The 22,626-nt window shown below is 51.9% G+C and overlaps 10 protein-coding genes across 10 annotated transcripts; 5 read left to right on the top strand and 5 right to left on the bottom strand.

The window, feature by feature from the left end:
• Positions 1 to 142: 142 nt before the first annotated feature.
• CC1G_01386 (nuclear elongation and deformation protein 1) lies at positions 143 to 4,270 on the top strand (the record flags this gene model as incomplete). The annotated part of the gene is made up of 10 exons (XM_001837422.1): positions 143 to 352; positions 406 to 988; positions 1,042 to 1,149; positions 1,203 to 2,184; positions 2,238 to 2,601; positions 2,658 to 2,813; positions 2,872 to 3,014; positions 3,069 to 3,308; positions 3,372 to 3,599; positions 3,652 to 4,270. The coding sequence occupies 10 exons, from the start codon at positions 143 to 145 to the stop codon at positions 4,268 to 4,270; spliced, it is 3,633 nt and encodes a 1,210-aa protein (XP_001837474.1).
• A 223-nt stretch (positions 4,271 to 4,493) lies between these two features.
• Positions 4,494 to 7,674, bottom strand: CC1G_01385 (cleavage and polyadenylation specificity factor subunit; the record flags this gene model as incomplete). Its single annotated transcript, XM_001837421.2, has 7 exons — positions 4,494 to 5,000; positions 5,053 to 5,379; positions 5,432 to 5,983; positions 6,037 to 6,644; positions 6,701 to 6,976; positions 7,026 to 7,393; positions 7,454 to 7,674. 7 exons carry the CDS (start codon positions 7,672 to 7,674, stop codon positions 4,572 to 4,574), a joined length of 2,781 nt encoding a protein of 926 aa, XP_001837473.1. The 3' UTR covers positions 4,494 to 4,571.
• A 364-nt stretch (positions 7,675 to 8,038) lies between these two features.
• Positions 8,039 to 9,941, bottom strand: CC1G_01384 (SCF E3 ubiquitin ligase complex F-box protein grrA; the record flags this gene model as incomplete). Its single annotated transcript, XM_001837420.2, has 4 exons — positions 9,846 to 9,941; positions 8,644 to 9,791; positions 8,305 to 8,591; positions 8,039 to 8,236 (listed from the first exon to the last, which is right to left on the bottom strand). Exons 1-4 carry the CDS (start codon positions 9,923 to 9,925, stop codon positions 8,039 to 8,041), a joined length of 1,713 nt encoding a protein of 570 aa, XP_001837472.2. The 5' UTR covers positions 9,926 to 9,941.
• Positions 9,942 to 10,737: 796 nt separating this feature from the next.
• Positions 10,738 to 13,709, bottom strand: CC1G_01383 (SCF E3 ubiquitin ligase complex F-box protein grrA; the record flags this gene model as incomplete). Its single annotated transcript, XM_001837419.2, has 3 exons — positions 10,738 to 12,024; positions 12,086 to 12,372; positions 12,437 to 13,709. 3 exons carry the CDS (start codon positions 13,707 to 13,709, stop codon positions 10,738 to 10,740), a joined length of 2,847 nt encoding a protein of 948 aa, XP_001837471.2.
• A 125-nt stretch (positions 13,710 to 13,834) lies between these two features.
• On the top strand, positions 13,835 to 14,415 carry CC1G_01382 (hypothetical protein; the record flags this gene model as incomplete). Its single annotated transcript, XM_001837418.2, has 2 exons — positions 13,835 to 14,176; positions 14,236 to 14,415. The coding sequence occupies 2 exons, from the start codon at positions 13,835 to 13,837 to the stop codon at positions 14,413 to 14,415; spliced, it is 522 nt and encodes a 173-aa protein (XP_001837470.2).
• A 201-nt stretch (positions 14,416 to 14,616) lies between these two features.
• CC1G_01381 (hypothetical protein) lies at positions 14,617 to 15,068 on the bottom strand (the record flags this gene model as incomplete). The annotated part of the gene is made up of 4 exons (XM_001837417.1): positions 14,617 to 14,640; positions 14,692 to 14,745; positions 14,798 to 14,893; positions 14,955 to 15,068. The coding sequence occupies 4 exons, from the start codon at positions 15,066 to 15,068 to the stop codon at positions 14,617 to 14,619; spliced, it is 288 nt and encodes a 95-aa protein (XP_001837469.1).
• Positions 15,069 to 15,667: 599 nt separating this feature from the next.
• On the top strand, positions 15,668 to 16,566 carry CC1G_01380 (hypothetical protein; the record flags this gene model as incomplete). The annotated part of the gene is made up of 6 exons (XM_001837416.1): positions 15,668 to 15,673; positions 15,722 to 15,773; positions 15,829 to 15,888; positions 15,940 to 16,116; positions 16,171 to 16,272; positions 16,334 to 16,566. 6 exons carry the CDS (start codon positions 15,668 to 15,670, stop codon positions 16,564 to 16,566), a joined length of 630 nt encoding a protein of 209 aa, XP_001837468.1.
• A 227-nt stretch (positions 16,567 to 16,793) lies between these two features.
• CC1G_01379 (vacuolar transporter chaperone 1) lies at positions 16,794 to 17,728 on the top strand. Its single transcript, XM_001837415.2, has 4 exons — positions 16,794 to 17,078; positions 17,171 to 17,268; positions 17,333 to 17,357; positions 17,422 to 17,728. Exons 1-4 carry the CDS (start codon positions 16,874 to 16,876, stop codon positions 17,469 to 17,471), a joined length of 378 nt encoding a protein of 125 aa, XP_001837467.1. The 5' UTR covers positions 16,794 to 16,873; the 3' UTR covers positions 17,472 to 17,728.
• A 36-nt stretch (positions 17,729 to 17,764) lies between these two features.
• Positions 17,765 to 19,680, bottom strand: CC1G_01378 (SWR1-complex protein 4; the record flags this gene model as incomplete). The annotated part of the gene is made up of 8 exons (XM_001837414.2): positions 17,765 to 17,854; positions 17,925 to 18,355; positions 18,414 to 18,749; positions 18,802 to 18,913; positions 18,967 to 19,088; positions 19,137 to 19,214; positions 19,269 to 19,354; positions 19,418 to 19,680. 8 exons carry the CDS (start codon positions 19,678 to 19,680, stop codon positions 17,765 to 17,767), a joined length of 1,518 nt encoding a protein of 505 aa, XP_001837466.2.
• A 276-nt stretch (positions 19,681 to 19,956) lies between these two features.
• On the top strand, positions 19,957 to 22,589 carry CC1G_01377 (ATP-dependent Zn protease; the record flags this gene model as incomplete). The annotated part of the gene is made up of 11 exons (XM_001837413.2): positions 19,957 to 20,104; positions 20,167 to 20,200; positions 20,256 to 20,475; positions 20,548 to 20,577; positions 20,632 to 20,680; positions 20,736 to 20,980; positions 21,038 to 21,065; positions 21,119 to 21,205; positions 21,254 to 21,494; positions 21,543 to 21,701; positions 21,754 to 22,589. 11 exons carry the CDS (start codon positions 19,957 to 19,959, stop codon positions 22,448 to 22,450), a joined length of 1,938 nt encoding a protein of 645 aa, XP_001837465.2. The 3' UTR covers positions 22,451 to 22,589.
• Between the last annotated feature and the right edge of the window lie 37 nt (positions 22,590 to 22,626).

Genomic DNA, 22,626 nt, shown 5'->3' with positions numbered 1-22,626 from the left:
GTACTAGTTTTGTGAAATGTAATGCCGAGTGCGGTGTGACTAGTATCACATGTGTTCCCCAAAACATAGATTGTTTAAGCTCCACCGCGCTTTTCGCTGCCAGTTACGTCTTGTCCTTCCACCACAGACTCGTCCGCTATTCATGAACTATATACGCGGCGTCGCAAATGCTATAAGCGCTCCTTACCAGTATTACAAGGAACTACCGCCAATAAACCCCTCCACATTAACAGGAGCCATCGATGTCATCGTCATACAGCGTCCAGGGCCTGACGGCGACACGGAGCTTGCATGCTCACCGTTCCATGTACGCTTTGGAAAATGGCAGGTCCTTCGACCAGGCGAGAAGAAGGTGCTTCGATCTCTGCATTATTTCAAGTTTGGAATTAATGGTGGTCGTTACAGGTCAACGTTTCGGTCAATGGCAACCCCATTCCGTTCAGCATGAAGATCGGAGACGCTGGGGAGGCCTTCTTCGTGTTCGAGACAGACGAAGACGTTCCAGACGAGCTTATTACCAGTCCTATCCTCCAGCCCACCACTCCCGAAGTGATTCCACACGAGGCGACAGACCGCTTTGGGGCAAAAGACGAGGGCAAGTCCGCTACGGAGGGGGACGACTCAGAGAGACAAGAAGACAAGATACGGAGAGAGGAAGTGAGCAGCCAGGAACCAGACTATCTCGACCTCAATGCACAAGGCAACGATGCTTCGCATACAGGCAGAAAGCACGACGACGACGATAGAGCCAGTTTCCACAACACCACACCGAAACAAACCCACCATACTCCCTCTTTCTTGAAGAGGTCGGATTCCAGGGCCACAATAAATCAGCAGAGTAGCCTGTCAGTTCGGCCTCCACTTACTCCAAGAGATTCCTTGTCTGGAGAACGAACGCCAGAGATGGAATATCAGGATAGGCGTGTAGACGAGGCGCTTAAAGTGCTTGGTGGTGACGCTCACGCTCCGGAGGTCGAATACCACTCGGGTAAGTCTGAGTTACTTCTCCCCTTGCACTCGCCGACTAACAAAATACTCTAGATATTGCATTGGACATGGAGGGATATCATGCCGGATACCATGACCGCGAAAGGTCAGATCGAACCGTCCGGTCCTCAGAGACGGATGACTACGATTCGCTGAGTCCAAGTAAACTACCGTCTCCTTCAGATCTGTCGAATGACGCTAACCATTCCTATTAGGTCTCTCTCGTCGCCCGTCCAATCAACCAAGCCCTCCCGCTTCCGCCTCCTCGTCCCAACACGCCGAAGACTCACTTAACGCCGGATCTTTACCGTTCCCCGTCTTCCGCGCAACCTCTGAACCTCCACCTGACGTCATGGAACAAGTCGAAGACACAGAGTCCGCCAACACTATCCCTGGGCCTTCCGCTGAGACAGCCCAAAAGAACAAGGGTGCCAAACCCGCGACATCTTCGCACCTCCAGATCCAAGAATATTCTTGGGAATGGGGCGCATTCCCTACGCCATCACCTATGAAAGCTACTTTCTCCAAAAGTGGACGGCTCGAAGGCCCGCTGTACAATCCGAGCGGGAACCATCGTAGGACGAAGACGTTGCAAATCAAGAACGGTCGGCTTGGAGGCATGCAGCTGCCGCTGTTGCAGGATAGTGATGAGGAGGTGGCGGGAGATGACGACCATAAGCCTAGGACACATCGAGGGAGAAGTTTGGCGGAGAAAGAGCATGGGAGGAGTCATAGCGTTCCTGCTGCCATCCAGGGAAGTCCGAATAGACGTAAGGAGAAAAGGAGGAAAAGACAGTGGAAGGAGTACGAAGACTACGACGAAGAGGTGCCGTCGGGCGATCTGGGCCCCGAGCGGCGGCCCACGATGGTCAGTGGAGATACGATCAAGGGCGATGAATTTGGGATTGGGGGTACGCTTCGGGCGAACAAGCATGACCCAACCAAGTTTATTCTCTCGATCGAAGGTCGGCGGGTTGGTTTCCAGATCAGCATTCTCCCAGAGGACGCGACGCCCAAATCTGAGGGTGAAACGGAGGATCAGAACAAAGCAGCTGTTCATCGGTTCTTCAAGAACAGCGATTGTGTGGATACTGCCCGCGTTTTCGCGGAAGGTTTGGTCAACTTTGATACTTTCCTCGAGGATGAAAGCATTGTTACCAATCCTCGGCTTGTCATTCGCTGGATTGGAGTTGAGCAGTATGTATATCAATCTACCCGCTCTTTCTATAACACGGCTAAGACTCTCATAGGTACATTACCCGTCAGGATGGATCCCCTCTAATGGATGCCCTTGTTCACTGGCGTCAAGAAGCACTCCGCCGACGAGAGACAGGGAGTAACCTCCGCCCCGTCTCCCCCACCTCCGAAGATGATTCCGCACCCACCTCACCTATTCAAATTGAAGTCGAGGATGAGGACGGCCGCAAGGATTCTGAGCCAATCCGAGCCCAATCCGAACCGCCGGAAGAAACTGAGGATCACCAGAACGACGAAGAACAAGCTACAGGGAACAAGCCTACTTCGTTGTCTTGGGTGCAGTGGTGGAGTCGTAGTCGAAATAACGGTACTACTCGACCCGCGCTTCCTGCGTCGAACTCTGCACCGACACCTTCCGTACGTTGTCACTGCTCTTTGCGTTATTGAGTGGTATTGACCGATTGATTTCATAGGCTGAGATACCACCACCGCCCTCCGCTCCACCCGTCGAACCATCCAAAGAAGTGGAACCTACCAAATCCGAACCCGGGAAGCCAGAAGAACCACCACAGGAACCTCCTCGCAAGAAGAAGTTTGCAAAGACGCTCCGACTTACCTCTGATCAGTTGGTGAGCGTCCACCCTTCACCCACTGCGTGCGTGCTCGTTAATTACTTCCTCTCTCCAGAAATCTTTGAACCTTCAACCTGGTCCCAATTCAATCACTTTCTCGTTGTCCGCCACTGGTGCTGTTGCAGCGACAGCCAGGATCTTCGTCTGGGATCACACAGACCTTGTTGTCGTCTCCGATATCGACGGCACAATCACAAAGTACTTCATTCCATCCTCTCCCTCTTTTCACAGAGAAGCTGACCTTTCCTCCAGGTCTGATGGGCTGGGCCATGTCTTTGCCATGATTGGTCGTGACTGGACTCATCTGGGTGTTGCCAAATTGTACACCGACATCGCCAGAAATGGGTACAAGATCATGTACCTCACATCGCGCGCAATCGGGCAAGCAGATGCCACCCGTGGGTATCTGAAGGGTATCAAGCAAAATGACTATCAGTTGCCTGAAGGACCTGTGATCATGAGTCCTGACCGGCTAATGGCGTCTTTGCATCGGTTAGTCCATTCTAGTACAACCTATCTTATCGGAAGACATTCCCACACTGTGCTTTTCCTCAGGGAAGTCATCATGCGCAAACCAGAGGTGTTCAAGATGGCCTGTCTCCGCGATATCCAGAGGTTGTTTGGCGAGCATGCGAAATACCCGTTCTATGCTGGATTTGGCAATAGGATCACGGATGCGCTTTCATATCGCAGTGTGAACATTCCCAGTGCGCGAATCTTCACCATTGACTCGACGGGTGAAGTCAAGATGGAGCTGTTGGAACTTGCGGGCTACAAGTCTTCGTACGTATCCTTCGACTTCTGACCGGAAAGCTTCCAACTGATGAATGAAAAGGTACATCCACATGACGGATCTCGTGGACCAAATGTTCCCTCCAATCCACCGTAAATGGACACCCGAGTTTACAGATTTCAACTACTGGCGGGCACCCGTTCAAGAATTCCCCCTTCCCGACCTCTCTCCACCTTCTCCAGCTCTAAGCGCCCGCTCCGACACATCCAACCAAAGCGCCCTTGCTCGTCTCCGCAACTTCAGCCTCGTCGGATCGCGTCAATCTACCATGAACGATGACGGGGAATACAGGAATAACCAGTTGAGGCAGATGTCCTCGTTCGAGAGGCTCAGCTCGACACTTGGGTTTATGAGCAGCGTGAATAGTGGTAGCGGGAATAGGAGTGCAAGCCCAGATCCGTTCACCTCAGACGACGAGGACGACGGGACGTTGTCTGACTCTGGAAGGAGGAGGGAGAGGCGAAGGAGTATCACGAGCATGCCTGGGTCGTTGCATGATCATGACATGGATTTCGACGACGAGGGCGATGATGAAGGGGAATATGACGACGAGGACGAAGAGCATCAGGACGATGGACTGGAGCCTGAAGAACATGCGGAAGAGGCGTTTGACGAAGATTTGTTGGCAGCGGGTGAGATGCAGAAGGTTCCTTTCCTCTAAGGGATGCTGTGGGTACAGAGAAGTGCTTTGGACTTAGCAATAGACAAGGTATATACGGACAGATGCTGTTTTGAACTGGTAACTGATAGCCGTTTTCGTCATTACAATTTTGGGTGTAGTAATCAATAGTTTTAGAGTACGCATCGACTGGTAATACGACGTTTCGTTTTACTTACCTCACGGGCGGGGGGAAACACACGTTGAAGGCGCAATCCGGATTTATGAGAATTTCAAAGCAATATTAATACACTATACTAAACTACACTCCGACAGCACAAGAAAGTTCAACTGGACGTGCAATCTAAGCAGCAGCAACCAAGGCATGCAGTTGATAAATCTCCTTCCTAACGGTATAATACACGTCCGACACGTTGCCCTCCAACTCTACCCTCCCACTCGCTACCTTCCTTACCGCTACTGTCTCAGCCAAGTTGTCCAACGAGCCCACTCCAGCACCGCAAATCAAAACACCCTCTCCAACCAGTTCCGCTTGGATGCCCACCTTGGCCAGACGCGCTTTGAGAGCTGTAAGTTTCAGTTCTCCGATCATGGTCGAGTGGGGGAGCGCGACTTGAGGCCGCGATCCAAGTTTGCGTTTGTTGAGGACTTGCTTGGTCGTTGGGGTTTGAGAAGACGGGAAGGCCGAGGACGCGGGTTCGAGGATGGGAATGATTGAGTTGGAGTGCATGACCACCCGTCCTCTGACATAGCCAATCTCGTTATCTTCGAACTACAAGGGCCCGTGAGCAAAGACGATCTGGAAGGAGGCAAGTGAGACGCACCCTCGACATCCGCAAAGAAGCCAACATTTCATCGCTGATGGATATCGAGAAATTGTTGATTTGCTGACCAATTTGTATCGATTCGTTAACCACCGGAGCAAGGATATCCTTGGTCATAGCTTTGATACTGCCACAGCTCTCGATAAGAGCATTGGTAGCCTCTTCTGAAGCATGAACCACGATCATCCTTCGAGGGTTGACTTGGGGTACGATGGTCTTGACAGCACGACCATCGTTGAGACCTTCCATATCAATGAACAACAGTCGACAGGCCAATTGAACTTCGACCTCGCTCGTAACATATTTTGAGGGAGGTTCGGCGATTTTCTGGTGTAACAGTCAGTGCCAAATCAGCGGCGAATAAACAGGGTGGGCGTACGTCTTCCTCCTCGATGGTAGCTCCCTCCTCCATCTTCTCCTTCTTCTCGGCCTCCTCCTCCAGCGCCTTTCCCTTCCGCAACCACAATCCGACGTCAACAGTCTCACCATACTCGTCCACTCTCCTCTTCTTCTCCACATACGGGAACATCCTGAACCTCTGCGTTTGCCCTCCGACACTCTTAAAGAAAGACGTCGATTTTGAGACTTTGCCCTTCAAATAAATGTCAAATGAAAGCAATTGTTTTGTGTACCCCTCATCGCCATCCCCCCAGTCTGCCCCGTCAGAAGACTTTTTCATGCCTCTCCGACGTCTCCGATTTCCCGCCTCATCCACGTCCATGTCACCACCCAACGCCTCCCGCACCTCCTCTTCGTCGTCGGCGTCAGAATCAGAGTCGGATTCAGAGTCACTGTCGTCTTCGTCGGCTTCCAACATTCGCTGATTCCGGGCCATAGCTGCTTGCTGGGCTGCTTCTTTTTCTTTTGCGGCGCGTTCTTTTGCGAGGTATTCCTCCAGTTCGGCCCCTTGAAGAGGCACTTTGTGGTACATCTAGACATTCATGGAGTGAGAAACCTCGGAAAGTTTGAATATCGAAAAAGTACCTTAATCTTGATAGCCCCGTCCATCATGACATTCCGCCCAATCCTCCCCTTGTCCCACTTATCATCTCCCCGTTGCGAGTTGTTCCACTTGTCGAATAGCGCACGACCCAGTGTACCCTCAGCCCCCCGAGTTGTCAACAAGACGACATTGTCAGGAACTGCAGCAAAATCCGCAAACAGCTGTCTCGAAGGGCCATGCGAAAGGGAAGCGGGGACCGCAAGGATCAGCTTCGGATCCTTTGACGAATGTCTCTGCAACAGCGCCTGTGGATTCGGGAAGAACTCGAGGTGTTTGAAGCGAAGAGCCAATGCCCCAAGGGCCTCTTCGACCCCGTCTTCATCGTCTCTTCGCCGCTTGTTCCTATCTTGACGCTTATTCCCTTCCTCCCCTACGTCTTCTTTGCTGATCGTGCCGCCCAGCCATTCCATCATACTTCGGACAAAGGTCAACATTTCTCGACCTGTTCGGGAGAGGAGGCATATTGGGTACGTGAGGCGAGAGTAATTCCAATGTTGGTCAAGAAGGACAAGGAGTTCGAGGATACGTGTGCTCGAGTCGCATGGGAGGAGCAAGGAAGATCTCGAAGTTAGAGTGGCAGTAATTGTATCTGAAGAAACATGTTAGACCGCAAATTGAATGCACTTAGAGGGAACCAGCACGCACCAATGAGGGCAGCGTCGCGATCCTTCCTTCTACTCGTGATGACAGAGGCTCGTTCGGCGTCCGTGATTAGCAAATCGGGCCGTACAAGTGACTCGAACACCCCACTGCCGCCAGGCCGTACCATCATAACCGTCCCATCCAAATGCCGCTCCTTCATGTGGTTCAGATTCACGGCGTAGAGAATAGTGCCAGACGATGGAGAACGAATCTTCCATATTGTACCACCGATCGAGTGACCAGCGTTGAAAGGTGTGATAGTCAGGCCCTGGCATTTTCCTGGATGGTTGTTGGTTTAGCGCCCTATGCCGACAGGACAAACACGCACCTTGTAGATGGATAGGCTGCGAATAACGCAGCGTATTGATAGAATCGAACGCGTTATGAACCTCTATCAGTGTTGCAACACACATCCCTTTGGCACCCATCGTCGGCAGTGCCTTTTCCTGTTCTTCGACTTCCAAACCACCGTCCTGCTTCTGCGCGTCTTCCTCAACAGGCTCTTCAATATCGACTTCAATTTCACCACGAATGCCTTCGATATCTTCAGTCACAGCGATGCGACCCATAGCTTGAACTGGAAGCGTAGTATAGGCTGGCGCAGTCAAACCCCATCTTGAATAGGCCCAAGGATACAATCCACAATGAGCGAGGTCGCCATGAGAGAGAAGTACAAGGTCAATAGTCGGTGCAACTCTATTCGAAATCAATGGTATTAGCTCTCCTAGTACATAGCTAATCAACAGTCCAACACACTTTTTCATTGCCTCGCAATACGCTTGCCATGGTGGGCTCGTGCTCTTCACATTCGAATCGTCCTCCATGTCAGCGCCATCCTGGAACGGTGACGGTTCCTGCACCCAGTCTGGGGAGCCGCAGTCAAGCAAAATCCTAACATCGTCGACCTGGAGGACGTAGGAAAGAGGTGTAGTCGATTTTGACTTTGCAGAGCCTGCGAGAGGTGTAAAGGTGATCATGGCATTGGTCGACCCTCAAGTCCAGCGGCAAGGCCCAAGTCGCGCCCGATGCCAAGAACAATGCTGACAAAGCAATCCCATAAGGAATCCTTGGCCCCTGTTTGGGAGAGCGGGGACGTTCCTGGGGACTGGGAGAAGCAAAGATCTTCCAAGGTTAACGAAGTACTACAGAATGGGTACAACAGCAGTTATGTTTAATAGTAGTCAAGGCAAATGCGTCAATATGTCCAAGAAAGGTATCTAATACATGGTCGTTAATCAGACGAGAACATCTTTAAACTGTGTAGTACAGGCTGTCAGTGAAACCCATAGAATATTCCCTTAGCCAGAAATTCCGAACTCCCGCATTACTGCCCGGATAGAGCTACAGGCAGTCCTCAAGCTCACTGCCTGGCGGTCCGGTAAGACTCACCGTGTAAACGGTGGTTGGTGGCCCAGCCGCTTCCGCGCCGCTTTGAGAGTATGGTGCGGTGTCATAGAACTCTTTCAAGTGGTTTCGCAATTCAGGAATTCCCTCCTTTGAAAAGACACGGAACTGCTGAAGTTGTACAGAGTTGAGGTCCTAGAGGGTAAATCATATCATCAGTTAGGCAGCCGAGTTGGAAGGCGTTGAAAGATGGCGTATCTCACCGGCGGAGCCTCGCGACTGAATCCGTGTACATTGTGTTCCATGATGCCTGGGATCCCGCTCAAGCTGAGGTGAGTCAGCTTAAGAAGTCTTGACAACAGAAAGTAGATCGCCTCAGCGCTGATCTGGGTGCAGTGCGACAAGTGGATCCTCTCGAGGGTCTCGTGCCGTTCAGCCAGGGAATACATAGCCTCGTCGGTCAACTTCTCCACGCGGACAAGACCAATCCTACGGAGCTTTGTCAAACTCGACAATGCAGCGACAGATACATCTGTCAGGTTTCTGCAGGCTAAGGGGGGACGTTAAATTTCAAAATGGTGAGAGACAGAAACTGTACTGACATGCAAGATCAATGTAACGGATCCTCGTACAACTTCCGGCCAAGGTTTTGATAGAGTCATCCGTGAGGCTGGTCAGATGGCCGAGTTCGAGGTGGTGGAGGTACTTCTCGAGCCCGCATATGGCTTTCACGGATCGATCGGTGAGGGCAGGACATTTTGCAAGGTTGAGTGTGCGTATCTTCGGTGCACGCGCGATGATTCCTTCAATGGTGGCGTCGGTGATCATTGAGCATCCTGTAAGATCCAGCAGGCGTAGCTCCTGCAACGAATTCTCGATATGGAGAGGAGGGGGACGACTCGGGACTTCACTTTCGGGTGTTGGATCGACGGCGGGGAATGCGCGGTCAGTGAGAGAGGTGCAGTGGGGTAAGCGAACCTCTCTAATCCTCTTCGAATGTAACCATATATCCCGAACAGCAACATCTGCAATCGAAGGACACCTTCCAAGATCGATTTCAACGAGTGAAGGGCAGTTACTGACGAGAGCTGTGACTGCAGCGTTGGTGACGAGAGCGTTGCCAGCCAACTTGATTCTGACCAACCCATGGCAGTTATCAGCGAGCGCGAGTAAGGCCGACTCTGCGACGCGACAGTCGCTGAGGTTAACGCCCTTCATGCCCCTGGCTACTTGGGAAAGGCTGATGATAACTTCAGGGGTAGTTTCTGTAACACCGCTGAGGTCGATCGCAATGAGATTGGCAGAGCAGGTGAAGACACGTTGGAGGGACGTGGGGGTAATCATCGCACAACCATACAGCGTGAGGCGTTCCAGCTGCGAGCAACGGTCGAAGATAGAGAGGACATCGTCCCGTAGCTCTCGTCCGAATTTCATGAAATTGAGCGTTCGAATGTACTGCGCGTAAGGGAAAGCAGGACTCGAGAGCTGGAGTACGCGGGCTACCTTCTCAACGGCACTGTACCGAGGGAAGTTGGGCTTGAACCACAAGAGTTCGACCGCACAGCGACACCACGCCTTCGAGACCCTTAATGCGCCGAAGAGGTCGTAGCTCTCGAGGTATTGAAGGACGGCGATAAGGGTTTCCCGACGCCCGTTCTTGGGATTGGTGTAATTGAACACTTTTGCGACTGCGGTGTAGGCGTTCCCAATGGTAGTTCCTGGTAGTCCACTGAGCTCCAGGTTAACTGCTCTGTGAGCACGTGGTGAGCGGCCACTCGGCATATCTTCATCCTTTCCCCCATACCTGTCACGTTGAGCCTGGAAGACAGGACTAGCGTCCCCCATCTGGTAATAATCATCGGAGAAATGGGTGGTAGGCTGCATCTAGAAGTCGTCAACCGTGATGACTGCGACAAGGAACGAGGCTGGAGCACGAAAGCGATATAAATGTGATCTCTGACCCCTAGATGTCATAGCCTGGATGGGCACCCAGGTCATTTCGGAGACGTGCCGTGCCGTTCGTTACACAGGATGTTTTGGCGACAGCATCATGCAGGAGTCCGTGAGCGACCGTCGGTGTATAGTCCTCCTGGAGCACAGAGCACCTTTATGTTTAAACCGTTAACAGTATCGGCACTCAGCGACTGTTGGGCGAGGAAGTTGAAGATGCCAAAATGCACCAATGCCGCTGAGTCAAGAGTGCCAATCAAATAATTCTGAATCGGAAGGAACCCACGCCCCTATTCACGCGTCGCGTCATCAGAACATCCTAGTTCCTCGCTCAAAAAAATGGTGGACAAAGGGCTACGCAAGCTTGAATGGGGTGCGTACATGGAAGACTGTATACAGGGGAGGTGCAATGAACCACCAGACGGGGTGTCGCAGTTGGTAAGGTACTCTGCCACATGTGGGATCGTTTACTCGAATGGTTTACAAAGAAGACGCTCAAAGAAAGAGGGTACTGGGAGAAGAAACGAATTGAGAAAGAGTGTATGCACTAATACAGACATAAGCTTGCACAATAGTAAAGCGCAGCAAATAATTGAACGAAGACTCCGATGAATGGAGGGAATTTGTCGATGATATCTAGAGCTTTCAGACTCTAACAAGGAATGAAGCTTGAAAGAAATAAAAATATCGTGAAGAGACGGCCTATAGACATAACGAAAACTTATACCTGGAGATCGACGATGGCGTTACCGTCCGCCGAACCAATGAGTAGCGTGAGTAGTTGAAGACCCAGCATTATTCTGATTTACTGAGTGGTTGCCGTTCGAGCCTTGGCCTGGCCCAGATCCTCCATCTTCAGTCCAAGGCCTCCCGAACAAAAACGTGCTCGCATAATTCTCCGCAGCATTTAGTCCATTCCGGATGGTCCTTCTCACACTTCTTCCTCTCGAACTACTCCCCCCTCCCCCATGGTGATGGTGTTGCTCTTCTTCGCCGTCTCTACCAGCCCTGGCCCTCAGTCCACGCTGACGCTCTCGATGGCTACCGTCGGTTTGCCTTCGCTGGCCGTTACGCGCCGTCGAAGGGGAAGGATTGAGGGCAGATTGCACAGACGCTTCTAGCTCTCTGATCGATGGCCCAGGAAGAACGACCCCATTGCCTTGCTGACTCCATCCTTCGCGTTCACCGTTCATATCTAGAGAGACCGATCCCGGATCTGATACTGGGCGATGGGCGTTAGAAGATCGTCCGCGATGGGCAGACTGGTGGATCGCAGCGGCGATTGCGGCGTGCGGCTGTCGAGGCGTACGATCGCGAGCTGAGGACCGGGAACCATGGTTGCGAGAAGACCCTGGGGAAGCGACGTGTTGAGCGGATGCCCCTCGCCCGTGCCCAATCTCGGCGAAGTGTAGCTCTGGTGTCCGGGCCCCTTGATTGGGCGCGAAGACTGGCTCTTGGAATCCCTGGAAGAAGGATGCAGAAGTCGCACTCGGCTCTGTATTGGTGATCCCTGCCGAATTCCCTGGAGGGGATACTGGAGAGACCGGCTCTACGACAGGAAGTCGGTCCGGAGGGTCAAGTTCCACGGTGATGCGGTTGGTGTCGAGAGGCCCTGACACCGCACCATGGACAGTGGTGACACCTATATTTCCACCAGCAGAAAACATGGCAGAAAAGCCGTCAGCAAAGGTGCGGTGAGCGCGGCGCTGAGTTTCACGTTGCTGTAAGGCGACTTCATACGAACGTGGACTGATAGCCTCTTGACGGGAAAAGCGGGTACCGCGAGTAGTGTTGACATTGGGGCTGATGACGTGGTATGCTGGGCCGACCATATCTTCGTCGCCATCGCCAGTTTCGGGTTCCGGTGCACGTTGGAAGGGTTCCGGAAAAACATCTTCATCTTCGTACTCGGTATCGTCAGTTCCATTCTGCTCAGTGATGGTATCGAACAACTGTGTCAGGAAAGCTCGCAGATGAGAGACTCCCTTGCCAGAGAAGACGCAAAAGTTTTGCCTCTGAGTCGTGTTAAAATCCTGTAGGGGAATGGATCGTCAGCCAAGCCGTCCACGGATCGCAGGAAAAGGGGGGCCTTACCTTGGGGGCCTCGCGGCAAAACTGTTGAAGGTCGGGATTGCGGAAGGCTGGAACACCAGACAAGCTGAGATGGGTCAACTTGTGGAGTTTCAACAACAGGAAGTGGATCGCCATAACAGAAATCTGATCGCAATACGACAAATGGATCCTCTCGAGCGTTGCGTGCCGTTCCGCCAGCGAATAGACAGCCTCGTCAGTCAAATTGGTGACGCGGACAAGACCGATCCTGCGGAGCTTAGGAAGAGCCGATAGCTCGAAGACCGACATATCCGTAAGCTTAATGCAATCTGCAGCGTAGCGTATATTAGTAAATTTAGGTTCTCTATATCAGAAGGAGAGGGTGACACTGACTCGCAAAATCGATATAACGAATCCGCGTGCAGCTTCTGGCCAGAGTCTTAACAGAAGCATCCGTAATTCTGCTTGCATGGCCGAGGTGGAGGTAATGGAGGTGCTTGCCAAGCGCGCAAATAGCCTCCACGGATCGATCGGTGAGGGCGGTACACTTGGCGAGGACGAGGTTGCGTATCTTAGGGGCGTGCGCAATGATCCCCTCGACCGCGTCATCTGTTATATTAGCGCAAGCTGTAAGGTCTAGCAGACGCAACTGCTCGAAGGTGCGATTAACATGCAGAGGGGGGAGGACGTTAGGGTCATTGCTTGGGAAGGGATTGACGGCCGAGTTGAGGGCTGGGAAAGCGAGGTCGGTAATAGCGGTGCATTGGGACAAGCGCATCTCACGCATATGCGTGGAATACAGCCATATGTCCCGCACGGCAACGTCTGTGATGAGTTCGCATTGATGAAGGTCGATTTCGAGGAGAAGAGGGCATTTCTTGACAATGGCTGAGACACCCGCGTCGGTAACGAGGTTGACGCCGCTCAGCTTCACCCTGCGCAGCATGGGGCAATTTTCAGCGAGGGCGATTAGTGCCGGGTCTGTGACCTTGCTACAGTTACTGAGATTGATGCCTTGCAACCGCTTGGCGACTGGTGCGAAAGCGGTGATGACCTCTGTCGTCGTCTCTACGACCCCGCTGAGGTCCACAGCGACGAGGTTGGGGAAACAAGTGAGAACTTGTTCGAGGGATGTCGGGGTGATCAGCTTGCAGCCAGTGAGCGTGAGGCGTTCCAGCCGTGAGCAGCGATTGAACACGGCGAGCGTCTCATCGCGGAGCTCGGATGAGAGAGTCATGAAGTTGAGACGGCGGATGAACTTTGCGTAGGGGAAAGTGGATTTCGACTGCTTCAATAACCGGGCCATCTTCTGGAGAGTGGAGTATCGGGGAAATGTTGGCCTGACCCACAAGAGCTCTACCGCGCACTCGCACCATGTCGTAGACACCTTGAGGGCATTGAGAAGGTCGCGGGGGGAACTGAGGTATTTGAGGATGGCTATGAGGATTTCTGGCGGCAAGTCCATGATAGGCGACTTGGCCGGGGCCTTGAGGGCCCGCTTTGAAGATGCCCCTGGTTGGTTCGAGGAGGACCAATGGGGGTGTACGGCTGCATCTGTAGCGAAGAGGGGCTGGTCGGCTTTGAAAAAGTTGGACTGGGAGGGCTCGTCTTCGTCGTACTCGTCGGACAGAGACGTTGTGGAGGGTGCAAATTGGCGGTACAACATGGTGGTCGTCGAGGAACAAGAGGCAACGAGGTGAACTGATGCAGCTATAGTGGGTCACGTGAGTACCCCGGGGACCTTTTATCGCCCCTCTTTCAGGCCTTTCAGGCGTTTTTGGAATAAGCCTCATGATAGCCAATAATTTCTGTGCGCCCGCCTCGAGCTCAGCCGGAGGGCTGCCCAGACAAGCGGTCTCTCAAACACGATTCGAACAGTTGCTTCAGAACTCGAATCTCCCAGCCCCAGGTCCTGATCATTACAACGCCAGACGGCGCCTGTGGTTGAAACCAGGATGGTCGCCCTCTCAGAAACCTCCAAAGGCAGCATCTCCTTCGAGGCAGAAGCTAGAGGCCGTTCTCAATAATCCCAACATGCTCCAAGACATTCAATGCTGGAGAAAGCTTGATAGAGTTTGGAAAAACCTCAGCAACGGATCAAGTCTGAACGAAAGTCTTCCAATGAGCATGATCGTATGTGATTCCTCCAAGATCTGTTGCCAATGACTCTGGTTCTAATTCCTGTGCGATAGATACGGATAGTACATGCTGCTTGGGTGCGCGATAACCTTTGGCCAGCTGGGGTTCAAGCCCCCGAACCGGACGATGAGCTCCCGCCCGAGGTGGAAGATGCACCAACATCCGAGCTGCAACTGGATACGCTACGATTGGAAGCACCACCAGTAGACCCGCCCGAAGGCCAGGCGAAATGATGGGAACGTGGATGGTTCATCTATAAAACCTCTTCTTGCGACACTGGGGGCGATCACGAGCGTATCTGGAATGGTATTCTGACATGTAAGTACCACTGGCACCGGTCTCTTTTCCCTGAAATGTGCGATGGTACACTGATTCCATATTGTCAAGTCGATGGTCTTTGGTGATGACGATCAATGGGCTTTTCAGACGCGATCTCATGTCCTGGCAGGGGGAGAAACCTGAAGACAGCAGTCAACAAATTGTATTGATTAGGACAGTTAGAGACTCACGAGAATGACGCCATCTCCTCTCACAAACAGCATATCCATTTTCCGTTTTGCGATCTAGGAATGGCCATTGAGTTTCCAGGTAATCTTAGTCGGGTCTGTCGCGTACGTTGACAACTCCCTGGCCATTGGGTGCATCGGTATCCACTATCATGATGGTCTCTTCGACGTCACTGAGGATAAGATTCATATGTCCATCATAGGCCTGCACATGGCACCAGAAAGTGAGCACAACTGGGTTGATTAAAGGGAAACTGAACGCGTACATGAAGAATTCCAGTCATTTCCCTATCTCCTCGTAGCTTGACGAATACGCGTTCACTCAGAGACAGTCTAATCAGATCGAAAGGTTCTTGAATGCCGGAAGCAGAGGGATCCATGTTGGCCGGTCGATTCTGCGCTCCTCGCTAGCCCTCGTCGTCGTCGGTGAGAGCGATGCGCTCGCGCTTGTCTTGGCACGTGCAGGATTAATATAACTCCGATCGAGACTCCGCACTTCGAGCCCGTCGCCATCTGACTCAACTAGGTGGTGCGGCGGGCCGGCACCTATGTCCTTGCCCCAAGCCCTCCCAAGCCCTTGTTCTGGTCTCTGTTCAATAGAAAAAGACAAGAAAAAGAGCGCCTTTTCATCCATGTTCCATATCATATACATCCGATGTACATAAGTTAATACAAGAATCTAAAGTCCTGTCGATAGAGAGGAGAAGAGAAGTGAGTTTCCTCGCCATTGTAAGGGCGGGATACAAGTATGGAGACGGTGTTGGGACCATTAACCATGACGGTGAAGCAACGGCGGGTTCCCCGCGGGCGTCGACCATGGAAGCAAGAAAAAGATGGGTATGAATTAGAGCGGAGCGAAGTAATTGAAGCGGAGATGTAGGAAAACGCTGTATTACTTGAAAAGGAAGGTAAGCGGATGGGATAAAGCCTTGCTTGGGGCAAGGAACGAGCAGAGCCGTTTCAACAGCGAACATCCACCATGCCAGTACGTGATTTGGTTCATTTTATCCATAAGAAGCTAAATTCGGTCTAGAAACACTATTGTGACTACTGTGATGTCTTCCTCACTCACGACTCGGCTTCAGGTGAGTAACCTTTCACATTTCAGCAAGCTGTGAACCAACGCTGACCGTTCTGTAGTACGAAAAGCCCACAACAGTGGACGCAATCATCTAGCAAACGTCAGGGACTACTACGCGTGTAAGTCCGGTGCCTCTGAACGTTCTTCAAGTACTGACCTGCTACTTTTAGCGCTCGGACATGACAAGGCCCAAAGTATCATTGACCAAATCACATCCGCATTCGAGAGCGGCCAAGGACCTCCTCCTGGCGGTTTCGGATTCGGGCCACAACATCTGCAAGCGCCTCCGCAGGGTGGTTTCGCACCACCAATGGGCGGATTCCCTCCTGGAGGCTTCCCACCAGGACGTACGTTGAGCTTGCCCAGATTCGTCAAGTCGCCTCTAACTTTCTTTCTTGTAGCTCGCCCACCATTCCCTCCTGGCCCTGGTTTCCCCCCTATGATGCCTCCGGGTGCTCCTCCTTTCCCTCCGAATGCTATGCCGCCTCCAGGTGCCTTTGGTGGTAAGAACTTGTCAATTGAACTCGATACTCTTTAACCGAACTGACGTTTGCGGGTTCACAGGTCCTCCTCCTTTCCCACCTAACGGTCCTCCCGGTGCTCCCCCATTCCCTCCCAACGCTTCTCAGCAAGGAGGCCCTCCTGGAGCTCCAAGCTTCCCTCCTCCACCAGGTGGATTTAACGGCCCACCGCCTCCATCTGGCCAAAATTCGCAGGGCCCCCCTCCACCCACCAACCCTGGGCCTGGCGGAATGCACCCCGACCGAGCGCGTATGATGGGTCCTGGTGGACGATAAACTGTACCATAGATACCTTATGTTTTCTTGCTGTAGCCTTTTCCCAGTGTACAATATTCATACCTGTCATATTAATCAATCATCATTATGCTCTGGAAGTTGGATTGCCCAAAAATGATTTCGGAGGACGCACGTTGGTCAGACTGGCTTCCTATTTAGGCGGTGGGTGGGTATTGATGGGTTCTTGGGTTTCTGCTTAGACTCGTTATTATTAGTCCATTCGCGTTTAAAGCACTCGTAATTGGCGCACGACGCCCCCTTTTTCTTTCTCCCTTCTCCCACAAACACAACTCCCGCCGACGCAACAATGTCCACTCAACCGCTCCTCCAACGCACAGCGACAAAACGTATCGCACTCCCAATCCGTGTCGAGCCAAAGGTTTCCTTCGCCAACGAGCGCACGTTCCTCTCATGGCTGCACTTTACTGTCGTTCTCGGGGGATTGGCAGTGGGGCTGCTCAATTTTGGCGATAAAGTGGGGAAAATTAGCGCTGCTATGTTCTCTGTTGTCGGTGAGTCGTCGCCTTTGTCGTCTGGTGCTTGTGACGCCATAGGCCCTCGGAGCCGGGATGGGCAGTTGCTCACTGTTCATTTTCTGCCACAGCAATGGGCATCATGGTTTACGCTCTCTACACATATCACTGGCGCGCAGCGTCAATAAGACGAGGTGGACGAGGTCCCTACGACGATAGACTAGGACCGGTACGTCGTGTTGCCCCCGTCGCTTCGCCATTGTCTCATATCGTTAACGTCCCACTTACTCTAGACGGTTCTTTGCGTGGCATTGCTCAGTCAGACCATTTCCTCCACTCGCTCTTCTCTTCGTTTGCTGATCGGGAAACCCGGTTCTTCTAGTCGCCATCATCGTCAACTTTATCCTCCGCTTTACTCAACCCGAGAATTGATTGGAGCCAGAGTTCGTTTCTTCGGGGAAGGCCTCCATCGTTCGGATTCATTCAGGGAGGTGGGCCGAACACTATCATTGTTTTCTCGAAACTCCCTTTCGAGTCGTATCTTTAATGTTGGACGTTTGGTGGATTCAATCCTCTATCACATGTACTTGTGTTCTCCCTTCACATGCCATGTATCAGTCAGTCTTTTGACCATTTGCTTTCGTTCATGCTATATATTGCCCACAATTATATATGTCGACCCTTACAGAGTATATGCACTCCATGTTCCGCCCGACGGTAACCCACTACCCCCGCTTCTGTCGCTTAGGAAGTGCTCTCGTTGAAGCGTTAGTGGCAGCCGTATCAACCGAGGATATTGACATTGACCGATGTGACTAACGGCGCCAAAATGTTAGTATCGGAAATAGCATTCATTACCTCCATGATGAGAAAACACCAGCGCACCTTCTTCTTGTGACGACCCACACTCCGTGCACTCATCACACTTTGAGCTCGGCCGTCGTTGCCGTCCGTTTCTTCCTCAATGTCCATGGCATCCCCGTCTGTTTTGATAGTGCCCTCACCTCCTTCCGACTGAGCCTCCAATTGCTGTTTCACAACCTGGATGTCGTACTCGACTTTATCCAGGTGTCGTTTGGTCTCCACCATCGCGGTAACAGCTTCAATGAGAGCCTCCAGCTGGGCGACGTTCTCTTTGGTGGGCATAACCAAGCGGGAAGGCGAAAGTCCCATCTCGGTGAACGCCTGGATGATCTTGGGTTGTAGCGAGTTGTTCTTGAGCCATGGAATCTTGGCTGAACGAATGAAAGCCGGAGTGTGTGCTGCTTTTGTCGTGCCAGAGCCGTCTCCCGTTCGAATGATACAGTGTTGGGCATCTGCAGTTATTTGACAAATTAATGTGACCAAGCCAATGGGTAGAACCGAGCCACGCACCATAGGCCGCGTCCCGTGTTGAAGCCAGTCGTTTAACGGGTGAAGACACAGACGATACACCAGGTGCTGGGCTGTCTCTGTCCACTCCTTTCCGTTTTTTCGACGGTCTGACATCTGGTGTAACACCCAGAAGTGTGCCGTCATCTTCCACAAGGTCTGGTAATCCCGAGTCCATTCCCGCAAGTGTTCGAAGTAGCTCTTCTCGCTCGCGCTTGAACCGCCGTTCCGTTTGCTCGAGACGTCGTATTTCGACATAGAGTGCTTCTTCTTCTGCGAGTTGCTCCGGCGTTCGGCTTTCAAGGCTGATAACGTACTTCTTGCGCATCTTTTCTCGCTCTGAGAGGAGGATATCAGCACTTCAGTTGAACACATAGAACATGGTGCTCACCTTTGTCAAAGTTGAGCGAGCTGAGCAGTTGAGCTTTACTGGCTTCGTCGTGTGGCCAAGGTCGGTTGCGGATTAATTTCCTGCATACGCCATAGTAGCGGTCTTTCAAATCCTATGGGCAAGGGTAAGCGGCCAAATCCATGCGTCTAAAGACGAGAGACCTACGTCGATGTCAAAGTTGCACTCTGGTGGGAACTCGGCTCTATCCCAGATAACATACCACCTTCCATCGTATTCGCGGTAAAGCTCGAACAGGTAGTCCGTGAGTTCTTTCGTCCATGGTTTTTCTGGACAGAATTAAGCTGATGTCCTCAGCGAGAGTGCAAAACATCTACCTTCAAGATAACGCGAGTATTCTTCTTGAGAGAAAACATAATGTGGATTCTCGATGTTATACTTGGCGAATGGATATTCTGTTCGTTTGTCAGTTCTGGCAATAGCAGTTATATGGGTGTGAGGCAACACACCAGCTTCTGGGTCTTCTGACGCTTTCACCCAGTGGCGTAACTCTAGACCGTCCTTTCTAGCCGCATTCTTAAACGGCCTCAACTCCCTAAACGCGCAATGCAAGCTGACACGCCAAAAATCCCACAACAGAAAACGAAACACCACATACCATTTGGTTGCACTCGTTGAAGCGTCCGCACTAGAGAATTTAGGCTTCTGCTTGAGCTTCGGTTTGTTGAGTTGAGCAGCCAAGAACGGCTGGGAGGGACCTATCAACGAGTATAGCTCGCGCGAGATGCCTTCTGGCCTACGCGCCGTCGATGTTGCTCCATTCGTTGTGGCCGCTGGGGTACTGGACTTGCGCTGTGGGTTTGAAGGACCTGGCTCTGGTAATTGTAGTGCACTGCGCACGTCTGCTGCTGAAACTGCCATAGTTTTCTTGCTGTCAAGTCCTGAGTTTCAGCGGCGACTGTGGTGGTCAAAAAGGAAGAGGGCAGATAGACTCCGTGGGATCAAATTAGAGTGCCGAATTGGCATCATTGATCTCCGGGCCAACGCCCCTGAGACGCAGTATATAGCCCGGCGTTGTCAATGTGTAGCTCCTCACCTCATCCTTGCTTCCCGGCCGCCTGCAATCGCCCTCAATTGATTACTATCCATAAGCTTTAGGGCGTTTTCAGTCTCACTTTCAAATCGAATTTCAAGATAATGCCGTCGCCAGATTCCCTCACCTTTGACAACGACGAGTTCGTCGACGTTGTGTTTGGGAAGTCACCGAAGGGAGGACATGATCATAAAGATGGGTCTAAGAAAGCGCCGAAAGACAAGAGCTTCTACGAGCATTCGGTGGAGACTGGTGCGTTGCTACGGATTCATTACGCACTGGTTGATACGGGCGCTAACACCAAAGTTCATTAGTGTCTGCGCCGTGGAGTTACCCTATTGCTGCCAGGTGAATACACTAGCAAAGCTCTGTCCAGAACTAAGCTGACTCTGTGGTCCCTTAGCGCCGACGCTCTTCGCCGCCTGTACCCCAAGCATTCGCTCCAAACAACCAGGGACTCTTCGCTCAATATCCTCTCACTTCCGGGAGTTGCAGTTGAGCCACTTGAGAAGACACCTCTTATCACCAGCCTCTTCTTCGCTCCTCTCTCCAAGAGGCTCGCTGGTGTCCCTGGTGTCTTAATCGACAAGGTCGAACTGGGCGGCTTTAACATTTCCTGGCAGGTGGGTGTGGGCGCAACGGCTTCTGTATGCCGTACACTCAGGTTCGGGACTAACATATCCCTCGATTCGTAGGGTCTTGACTTCATTGTTTATATCATCCAGGTGAATCTTTATCTTGCGAAACAACTCGCGACATCGCAGCTGAACTTTAAATAGGCCCCTATCGGGTTCGGCGTGGTGACCCAAACTTACATCCTTCACGAAGGTCGGTTCTGATGCATATCTCCTTCGCTATGCTTGCCCTTACCTTGTAAATTAAGGGCCCGAGGACCGCATCCGCATTCTCCTTCTCAGCGCTGGCGCATACAACCATGAGCTCCACAACGAGATCTGGGTCTATGACCAAGGTTACTGGCAGAAGGACAGTGCCCTTTGGGCCGAGGTTCAGAAAGCCGACTGGAAAGACGTAATCTTGAAAGATGAGTTCAAGAAGGCCCTACACAAGGACGTGTATGGCTTCTTCAAGTCCGAGAAGATCTACAAGGAGCTTGCAATCCCATGGAAGGTACTGCATCCCCTTGTTCCAACTGTTTCTCTCGTCTCTGAACACAGTCTCGCACAGCGCGGTCTCATTTTCTACGGACCTCCAGGTGAGGACTTCTAGTAATTAATGCGATGGGAGCAATGTTCATTGGCGAGACAGGTAATGGCAAGACCATCAGTATTAAGGCCATCATCAAGACGTGCGATGAGCAAGGATTCACTCCCCTCTACGTCAAGACGTTCACTAGTAAGCTGTTCATCACGCACTCGGTCACTATCTGACATCTCCCTATAGACTGGGCCGGAGATGAACAGGCTATGAACGATGTCTTCAATAAGGCTCGACAACTAGCTCCCTGCGTCATCATTCTGGAAGACCTGGACAGCTTGATTACAGACCGAAACCGTTCCTTCTTCCTGAATCAAGTCGATGGTCTCTCAGGAAACGACGGATTGCTCTTGATTGGAACAACAAATCACTTCGATCGTCTCGACCCTGGTTTGAGCACTCGACCCAGTCGATTTGACCGGAAATAGTGAGTGGTTGTCACTTTGTGGAAATCCTGCTACTGATGACCATGAAGCAAATTCGATGACCCTGACCTCGAAGAGCGCAAATTATACGTGCAGTATTGGCAGAAGAAGCTCTCTGGAAATGAGGAGATTGATTTCCCCGACAAGATGGTCGATGAAATTGCAGAGATCACTGATAGATTCAGCTTTGCTTACCTCAAGGAAGCCTTGTAAGTTCACTGAACTTCTGATCCCACAGAAACGAATTTAATACCTCTGCAGTGTCTCCACTCTCGTCACCCTGGCCGGATGGGAAGGAGAGAAGCCTTCTTTCCGTTCGCTGCTCAAGCAAGAGATTCACAAGTTGAGCAAGCAACTTGACAAGCAAGTCATCGAGAATTCAGAGAATAGCGTTCAACAATTCACTCCTAACACTGCTCCTACTCGGCCTCCACGACCTAGCTCGGCCACTGAGCGGGACATCAGGGCTGTTCTCGACTCTCTTGCGGAGTCTACGCCTTCGAACAGGGTCTACCACACCGGGAACGGAACCTCTCGAATCTTAGAGCAAGAACTCCGCAACACCCAGGACGTGAATGCTCTCCTCCACGCACTGTCTGACCTCAGAACCTCTGAAGAGGCGGCTTCCTTCCGTCATTACGAGACTCGAGGTTTCTCAGGGCGCCTCGCCGACGAAGACGACCCCAGCGCCTCTTGGAATTACTCCTCCAATGCGGATGGAAGCCCTCGTAATTTAATGAATCGCATGTCGAGTACCCAGAGGGAGAGGGACATGCGACTTGCTGGCCTCCAGAACATGACCATGAGGTCAAGCAACGCGTCTTCCTCCCGTCGTCATTTCGATCTCGGAGGAGGGCCTCGTTGGGAGGGCCTTGGCAGGCCTTCCCCTGCCACCGGCACTTTCCCTGTCCGATACCATCCCAGCCCCAACGAACCTTCCGCTTCTGATCTTGCCTAAATTTCTGTACTATACTTAAGTTCGTCCCCCGTGTGTGTATTTGTAGCTCTTGCCCAAGTTTGATGCTCCAGAATCTCCATTTGTAGCGTGCTAGCCCCTGTTTACTGAAGTGCGGATCTTATCTTATCATCCGAACAAATTGATGAGCAAGGATCGATATCTATGACTCCCAAATT

Source organism: Coprinopsis cinerea (assembly GCF_000182895.1).
Source record: "Coprinopsis cinerea okayama7#130 chromosome 5 map unlocalized cont3.5, whole genome shotgun sequence".
Lineage (NCBI taxonomy): Eukaryota > Fungi > Basidiomycota > Agaricomycetes > Agaricales > Psathyrellaceae > Coprinopsis > Coprinopsis cinerea.
The sequence above is the reverse complement of the archived record's forward strand: the minus strand, read 5'-3'. Positions and strand labels throughout refer to the sequence as shown.

Coding starts and splice junctions, on each gene's coding strand:
- CC1G_01379 (XM_001837415.2), top strand. CDS start 16,874: ATGTCCACTCAACCGCTCCTCCAACGCACAGCGACAAAACGTATCGCA. Junction 17,079..17,170: donor TGCTATGTTCTCTGTTGTCG/GTGAGTCGTCGC, acceptor TTTCTGCCACAG/CAATGGGCATCATGGTTTAC. Junction 17,269..17,332: donor ACGACGATAGACTAGGACCG/GTACGTCGTGTT, acceptor CACTTACTCTAG/ACGGTTCTTTGCGTGGCATT.